General features: G+C 37.8%; 1 protein-coding gene across 2 annotated transcripts in view; it reads left to right on the forward strand.

Annotated features, from left to right (window-relative positions):
* Nucleotides 1-9,121, forward strand: part of UBN2 (ubinuclein 2) — a 51,645-nt gene that overhangs the window by 33,091 nt on the left and 9,433 nt on the right. For both annotated transcript variants that reach the window (XM_053943277.1, XM_053943278.1), the window contains exons 12-16: nt 23-73; nt 1,423-1,465; nt 2,117-3,649; nt 7,330-7,576; nt 8,322-8,411. In XM_053943277.1, the coding sequence (XP_053799252.1) occupies nt 23-73; nt 1,423-1,465; nt 2,117-3,649; nt 7,330-7,576; nt 8,322-8,411 (1,964 nt within the window). The remainder of the gene's footprint in view (nt 1-22; nt 74-1,422; nt 1,466-2,116; nt 3,650-7,329; nt 7,577-8,321; nt 8,412-9,121) is intronic.

Genomic DNA, 9,121 nt, shown 5'->3' on the forward strand with positions numbered 1-9,121 from the left:
TATTTTCTCACCACTCTTTTAGGATGCTTTTTAAAGAAAGCCGAAGTGTTCACAATCACCTCACTTCTGCTCCGTGAGTATAACAGGGACAACATGCTTTACAAGATCTTTAGGTTGTGCAGAGCATCTTTTCTCATCTTCCTGCTACCTGTTTTAGAGGGAAGGAAAGGGAGGTACTTTGGCATTTGTTTGAAGATACTTAAAATCTTCTTTAATGCTTTAATTTAGGCGTATAACTGTAACGTTCTTGTGGCATTAAATTTTAACTCACTTGTGAAGTGGCTAGAAAACTCCAGGGGTATTAATTCTTGAATTAATATCTTTTACTCAAAGCATTACACACTGCCTAATTTTTGACATTCAGCCTGTTATACTGAACTCCGACTGCAGTACTTCCTGCTTTATTTTCCTCAAAAATATCTCTAATCACAGAAGTCTGTGTATCTTAGTGCGATTTTATCATCTTTATTTTCAGACAACACTGTGTACCTCTCAGGAGCTGTCTGTATTCAGTCAGAATTCAAATAAATTGTTATGACTTTAAATAAAACTCCAGTTGCAACTTTTTTGATAAATGTGATTAGCATAGGATATTTTTCTACATAACATCAAAACTGAGTCATGGTCCACCTACAGTAAAGTCTTTTTTTAACTAGGTGTATTTCTAGTTGCTTAGGAAAGGATCAAAAATTGCCTACAAGATGTAAATCTGTTGATTGCCCTTGAAGAAATAAAGTGTGAAATGCTGAACCTCTAAGTTGAAGCCGATAACTAATAATCCTTAATGCTATCCTTACTTGCATAGCCGCAGTTCGTGTACATTGCAGAAGAAAATCTGACAGTTTGCTAAGTTACTTCTTGCAACACACAAATTAGATACAACTGTTTTAATAGTTGATAAGCAACAAATCACTTTTCTGGGGGAAAGAAAGTGTTTTTATCTGGTTTGAAATAAATGAGAATAGGAAGCATCCTCCTCAGGGACAAAAATGTCAATGTAAAAAGTGAAATTATATTGCTATTCTAGAAGACTTCAGTATAGACAAAGCTCTGCTAAGTAGATGAACTCATAATATTAAGAGGCTGAAATTAATTGATATTTTGAGGTTCTTCTAAATCAGAAAAATAAAACCAGCTTTCTGGATATACCCTGATCTATATGTCAGGTTATATCATCAATTCAGTTGCTTTTGAAACTATTTACATAGAGATACATGATCAGAAAAATGAATTGATAGTGTGCTATTTTTCCTTCCCCCTATATTTTAAACCATTTTTCATTTCAAGGATGTCTTATTATTAAAGCTGGACTCCTGTAGCCATCATTCTAGTTTATTGGGGTGTAATCAGGGTAACACTTAAAATGACAATCACTTGCCTTTTTTTTGGTCTTCTAATGCACATTTATCCCCTCTGTTTTAGGGCAAAGAAGAAGGTGATTCTGGCCCCTAAACCCAAAGTGAAGGTAAAAGCCTATTAAGATATTTGAATACCCACTTAATGGTCCAATGTGACCATTTGATACAAGCTCTGCTTCTGATCCTGAAAAATTCTTGCAGAAGGTTTGTCAGGCAGTGCTTATTGACTTGGTGGTGGATTACTTCAAAGAATGTAGTACAAAATACCTCTGTATAGCTTTGCCATTTTAAGCTGTATTAGTTTTTTTGAAAATTGACTATGAAGAGATACTAGTTCCAGTGATGTTTCACATTTTTGAATGTGTTAAAGTTTGCAACACTGGAAAACAGTGTAGTTGGAAGGATACCGTAGGATAGAGGTCCTCATTTGACATGACCAGGTGTTGTCTTAATTTAGTAGCAGGTTTACTAAGTGGTCAGATTAGCTACCCTATTCTTCATAATACTAGTAGTTCTTCACTGTGTGGGACACTTTCAGTTATATGGAGCAACAATGCTAGATTTTAAAATCCAAATATTGAATTAGCAGACATGGCTCCAGCACTTAGGTATTATAAGTATCTTACTATGAAAATTTCAATAGTAGATCTTTGGTTTGTCTGAATCTACTGAATAAAAGTATTACACTAAAGATTACCTTAAATCAATTTCAGAAAGCCTGTTAAACCTGATGTTTCTTATCCCTTCTTCATTTTCAGGACTCCAGTCCAAAAAAAGAACAGAAAACCTGTATGTCTTCAGTCAATTCAAGTTGTGCTACTGTACTGAGTTCCAGTGCAGCTGTGTGCACCCCAGCCAGCTCTAGCTGCACAGCAGCTCCAGAGACTATCTGCTTGGATGACTCACTGGATGAAGACCTCTCTTTCCACCCACCCTCACTGGACTCTGTTTCTGATGCTCTGGCAGTTATCAATAATGGTGCCAAGGGATCACCTCTTGGGTCCACCATAGACACACCAACATCCAGACCTCGCCCTGGGCTGAGGGAAGAGAAACTAGCAAGCATTATGAGTAAGTTGCCTCTGGCAACTTCAAAGAAAGTAGAGCCCACTCAAACATCCCATTCATCAAGTCTTATTGCTGGTCACACAGGGCCAGTACCAAAGAAACCCCAGGACTTGGTTCACACTGGTATCTCTTCAGGCCTTATTGCTGGATCTTCAATTCAAAATCCCAAGGTTTCCTTAGAGCCTTTGCCAGCCAAACTACTTCAACAAGGACTACAGAGGTCAAGTCAGATCCAAGCTGCTTCCTCCTCTTCTCAGACTCACGTTTCTTCCTCTAAGACTCAAGCAGCTATTTCCACCTCCTCTCAAAGAACCAAGGATATCTTGGTGTCATCTGCTGAGGCTCAAGGTGGTACTTCCTCAACATCACAAGTGACAAAGGTGCACCAGCATTCAGCTGTACAACAGAAATATGTATCTCCCTTACAAGCAACTCTTAGTAAATCACAGACCAATCCTGTGGTGAAATTGAGTAATAATCCCAAACTCTCTTGCTCATCACCAGTCATCAAGGCTCAAGATAAGTCTGTAGTGTATCGCCTGCCTTTGTCTAATCCCTCATCCGGAAGTGGCTCTCAAGTGTCTCACCCACTGGTTTCTCGGACAACATCCAGCACCTCTACCTCTAGTAACTATTTAGCCAAGGCTATGGTGTCACAAGTTTCTTCCCAGGGTTTCAAACCTCCCTTCTCCATGGCTGCCTCTCCCAAGCCTGCTGCCTCTCCCAAGCCCACTTCATCTAAACCCTCTGTGACACCCAAGCCCAATGCATCACCTAAATTTTCATCCAAGTCCACCTCATCCCCCAGGCCTGCAACAACACCCAGTTCTTCCAGTTCAAGTGCACTAGTTTCCCAGAGTAGTCACTCCAGCAACAACCCCCTTCATAAACAGACCGGTGGTGTAAATATCAGCAGGCAGTCTCCTACAGTGAATTTGCTGTCCTCTAATCGCACCTCAGGCCTTCAGCCTGCAAAAAACCCTCAGGCTTCTTCAAAATTGCCCAACTCTTCTCCTTCTGGAACTGTTGGTAAAAATAATCTGGGTGGAGTTGGAATGAATGTACCTGCCAGCAGAGGCAGTAACCTTAACTCAAGTGGAGCTAGTAGGACTAGTCTGTCTGGGGGAGCAGGAAGTGGAACACAGGGTGCTACTAAACAATTGTCAACTCCACACAGACCATCTTCTGCCTCAGGGTCTCCAGTTGTAGCAGCCAGCGTGCAGGTATGCATCGAATGAGTTCACATTTGAGCCTTACATTAATGTTTATCACATTTATTTGGTAAACATTCTTAGTATATTTTATCTTGATTTGTAAATGTCATAAATGTAACTTTTTACCTTTCTAAGCATAATGCTGATACTGATGAAACTATTTCACACTAAAGAATATGTATTTCCAGCTGATGTGAAATGCAAGGATCAGTGTGGAACAAATCCTCACTGTAAACTGTTTCTTGGTCCATACTGTGGAAAAGAAGTCACTTTTTTTCTTTTAACAGCGCTAGAAAAGGTAAGCTTTGTGTGACCATATTTTCAGGGGATGTGGTATGTACTTGCATTATTTGATTTGTGTATTCTCTCATATTTACATATTTGTAATGGTGGTGGTCATCCAGAAGGTGTCTTCGTACATTTGTTGTCAGGCTTCATGATTAACCTCAAAACTAGAGTTCAGTTGCCTGTGGTTGAGTGTAATTCAAGACTTGTAATTAACACTTGCAAGTGTTTTTCTTTTGTATTTGTGACTATGTATTTTATTTTGTAGGATCTAGTCAAACTGAATGAGACATGCCATTAATATAGAAATACTCTAGAAGCTGAAAGCTTATACTATCACTAGAGACAAGGCAAATCAAACAAAACAAATATTTTGAAAATATTGTTATCCTAAAACATATATTATTTACCCAGAAGACAACCTGTTTTCCCAAGTTGTGTTCTTCTTATTGAGAATGCTTAATTACTGAGATGATTTGATGTTTTCCTCTCTCTAGTACTCTCTATGCTGAAGTCATCAAAACTTAAAAGTAGGATTGCTTTAAATTATATTCTTGGTGTACAGCAAGTGAAAAACTTAGTATTATTCTGAACAGTGCACATTGCTGTTGCATGGGAGATGGGAGTGATGTATACTTGACTTCTGGCAATATTATATAATCTTTTAGTTTGTCATCAAATTCTTCTTAATGCAGCTGAATAACAGGAGGAAGATGATTTTTATAAGACACTTCTATGGTCTTTCATCCTACTGTACTGGAACAGTCCGCAATAAAAGTCTGACAGGCTCTGACACAGCATTCACTTACACTGGGTGCTTTGAATGGCAAAAAGATCCACAGACTATGCTGTGTGCAGGCCACTGAGGTACCACATAGGGTCTGGAGAAGAGCTGAACCAAGTACAGTGCAGTTTGAGTACTCTTGACGGTGCCTGGAGGAGACAAAAAGGGGTACAATGAATGGACTGGGAAGAGAGTTGTTTCTTTCTGGTGCAGTCAGCAGAATTCAGTGGATGCAATGGCTGTGATGTAGAACAAAATATGAAATGGGTGTGGTAGTGCTTAAAGATGAAGGAGAAGGGAAAGCAGTGTTGTGCTGGATGATATGAATTCTGGCAAACCCTCCTGTAGTTGAAGGCAAGTAATTTTTTTGTTAGAAACACTGATCACCTGAGTAATGAAATGCATTTTGGCCACAGTCCTACTGAAGTGTGGGAGTGTGTGGTGAATAATCAAGTAACATGAGTCCATACTATAAAACAGCAAAATAAGGTGTGTTGATATATAGAAAGGGGTAAATCAGCTGGAGGTACTGAGCAGCATATGGTATCACTAAAATAATTATTGAGACCTTTCATGTGGGCTTCTTGACACTTCAGAAATTACTTTCATAATCTAAAAATGGTTCAGAAGAACAGTATGAAATCAAAGAAGATAAACCATGGAATAAGGCTGTTGCTGCTGTGCACTGTGAAGCTTAGTCAGTGGAGTACATTCAAGGAAAGATTAGAATTAAATTACCTCCCAGTTCAAGTACACTAAAGGGGAAGAGATTTGTGATAACAGAGGTTTTATTTAGCTATAAAGGTGTAATGGCTGGCTGCTGAACCAACATCAATTCCAGACTAGTTGTTAGGAACAGTGTACTGAGGACTTAGTTACTCCTCTTAAAACTTCACATAAGACTGAAAATGAATCTCCTTTCTTTTAAGGCCTTAGGATTTAATTCCTATTTGAGATGCTGTTAGAAGATGAGAATGGTACCTCCATTGCTCATTATAATCTGGTCTGCTTACATTAAAGATGAAACTAGATTATTTTGTGTGATAATAAAGGTGTACTGAACTAGGAAGCTTCCAAGAAGTGTTTCCCTATTTTCCACTTCTGATTGACACAATTATTTACCAGAATACAAGTTTCTACCTGCTGAAGCCTCACAGAAAGTTCCATCTTAAGGGCACAAAGCCAAAGAGTACACGTGTGATTTCCTTAAAAAGCTCTACCTACCATTAGTACTCTTGAGCAGAATCTGGCTTACACTTCTAAGGATCTTAATGACTCAGATCTATGTGACCAGGATGAACCCTCTTAAGAACTATTGTATATGAGTTAAATAGAAACATCTGAACTGCAGTTCCTTTAGAGCATGCTCTGTAGCTCTTTGCTTCACTGTACTTCTGTCTCATTTTTGAGTGAGTAAGCAAGATCTTGGCAGAGCACTTTACAAAGTTTGTTTTCAGGCAGTTTACAAATTCACAGTTGCAAAACATTACTGTATGGCTTTTATTTTGTGGCCCTTTACTAGATTACATAGACAAGGAACAATTGTCAATTTTTTGTACATAAGCTTATTGTGAAATTAGTACTTTTAAAGGCAAAAGAGAATAATAGTGTGTTGATACTTTTCATTCTTTTTTCTTCTTGTGGGATAGAGTATGTTGTAGAAGTTGGTACCTTTAAGATGACCAATATAAACACTTGCTAAGAACATCATCTGTAGGTAAATTCCCTTTACAGGGCCACTGTTTAAAAATACTGTGTTTTCTCATAAGAAAAAACTGTCCTTTCTTTAGCTGCTTTCACTGGAATATCTTAAGATCAAAACTGGTAAAAAAAACTTATCCGTGCTAGGAGATTTCATGACTTTGCTATCTCTGTAAGTTGTTATTACAGAACTCAGTGAAATGTCATTTTCATTTTAAGCTCATGTGTTCATTAAAATTATTCTAAATTTTGGGTTGAGTTGAGGCTTACTTGTAAAAATGCACAGGTTTGAAATCCTATTCCATAGGAGTCTTTTTAATTCAAATAACTACACTATCTGAGTTGGAGTCTGATTCAAAGTGCTTTCTATACTAACTGTTTTGTAGTAGATAATTAGAGGACTGAACATTAGCATATGAAATTACGTATATGCAGTGAAGGAAAGATAGTTAAACAAGAACAAGCTGATCTAATATTAGAGGAATTAATGTGATTTGGGAGCTGTTGTAGATAAAATGTTCTTGCTAATCTTGCATTTTTATTTTAAAGCTGCAGTGAATTTAACTTCATTTTGACATTTATAGTGGAGAGATTATTTTCCTTTGCTTTTCCTCTGACATACATATGTATGCATGCATTTTGCTAACCTGGCTTCTTAAGTTTGGGGATTCTTACATATGAATCTTAATTTTCAGAATTCATTGTTTCTCTGCAACCTCTTTAGAAATATAATTGTGCTTGCTTAGCAAATGAACACTGGGGAGACTTCCTGGGTATATAAGTGGATATTCATTAATAGTTTATACTTCTCAACAGAGCAACACTTAACAGGGGAATACTAGATTTTTATACCCTAAAAGAATACAATTCAGATCTTTAAAAATCTTGAAGTATTGCTTTTTTTTTTTTTTTTGCATAGTCAACAGCAGGAGCATCATTACTGGCTAATGCCTCACCTCTGACTCTCATGGCATCACCCCTGTCTGTGACCAGTCAGAACGTGACGTCTGCACCATTAGCTCCTTTTGGGATGCTGGGTGGCCTTGTTCCTGTGACTGTGCCCTTCCAGTTTCCCTTGGAGCTGCTTGGCTTTGGGACGGACACAGCTGGAGTGACAACCACCTCGGGATCTACCTCAGCGGCTTTCCACCACAGCCTAACTCAGAGTGAGTGGAATTATGACACTGTGCTATAGGGAAAGATGCATCCTTAAAATGGAAATTGAGTAGGGAAGCAATAAAGTTCTGAGACACTCAGATTTGGTTCATGAAAATCCCTACAGGAGAGTAAATGGGATTCCCTCACTAGTAAAAACTTTCTTTACATAATACCTAAGTGTTGTTGTAAATCACCTTTGATAAGCTTAACTTCATTATTATATTCTGGTATATGTTTAGTTTTGAATGTACTTTTTTTGGGTTAACTTCTAATACCTTATTTTTAGAAAGGAGTATAGTTTGTCTTCAAATGTCACAGTTCAAATTAGGGACTTAATATGGTAACTCCTCAAAGTAGCCTTAACTCAATCTCAGATATCAAACAGCTCTCTTATGAAGAACTATCAACCAAGATGGCATTTACTTTTTCTGATCGCTTATAAAGAAGCTGTTTATGTTCTTAAGCGACATAAAAATTTGGTTTGGCAGAAAGACCAACATATATGAAGAGTTGCATCCCAGTAGCAAGGCATGGTCCTTGCTCTGACTTTTAGCTAGCTATATTTGCATAGGTTTGTCTTTGACTTATTCCAGCCATCAAAATGCTATCAGATATCTATTCTTTGTTGTGGAGATAAGCCTAGTTATGGTGTGGCTAGTACAGCCACACTATAAAAACAAAAACTTATTTCACAGAGACTGCCTCTCTCCTCAAGATTTATTTTTTATCTTTACTCTCCCTTTTTTCCCCCAGACTTACTGAAGGGTTTACAGCCAGGTGCTCAGCATGCAGCAACGCTGTCTCACTCACCTCTGCCTGCTCACTTGCAGCAAGCTTACACAGGTAAAGACATGATACATTTCTTATTATTTATTTTTAACTTGTTTTAACTTAAAAGTCAGATTTCTGCCTTAGACTGAAATATAATGTACACCAGTACTTAGTTTAGAGAGGACACAACACAGGGACAAACTTTGGGAGCAGCTGGCAGAACTTACTCTATTGTAGCAGTATTTTTGGAACCTGAATGATTTTTTTCCCCCCTACTTCTCGTCAATGTCAGGAACAAAAAAAAATTCAAAAATTCCACTACTTTATTACAACAATTCTAGAAACTGAAGTGTACAAATTCAACTAGTGGGGAAAAAGGAATAGTACTTACTGGACACTAAGATGATTGTTTATAGGCTGCATAAAGTTTTTTTCCACTAAAAATTTTCCTTTCCCCTTCAAAGGAGAAACTGACCTTCCAGCTAAAAGCTTTCTTCATGTTTTTTATAAGACTATATTCATGTGTGAATGGTGAGATGTTTTCTTAATGGAATGTCTGCTTTCCTTAGGAATTTTATGCTTGATAGGAAATACTTTAATTGAGAAGAGAAACTTGAAGCAGAACACTTTCTTTCTCTGTTTGTAAGGCTTAGAGCAGGAAAATTTTCAGAAAGCTTTAGAAGGTGCAGTTTAGAGTGTACACCTTTCTTTGCCACCTGTATGCATTTTCTGGGGGCCCAGAGAAGGAATGGGAAGGGTGGCAGCAGCTTGATGGGCATTCT

This window comes from Vidua chalybeata, chromosome 5 (genome assembly GCF_026979565.1).
Source record: "Vidua chalybeata isolate OUT-0048 chromosome 5, bVidCha1 merged haplotype, whole genome shotgun sequence".
Classification (NCBI taxonomy): Eukaryota; Metazoa; Chordata; class Aves; order Passeriformes; family Viduidae; genus Vidua; species Vidua chalybeata.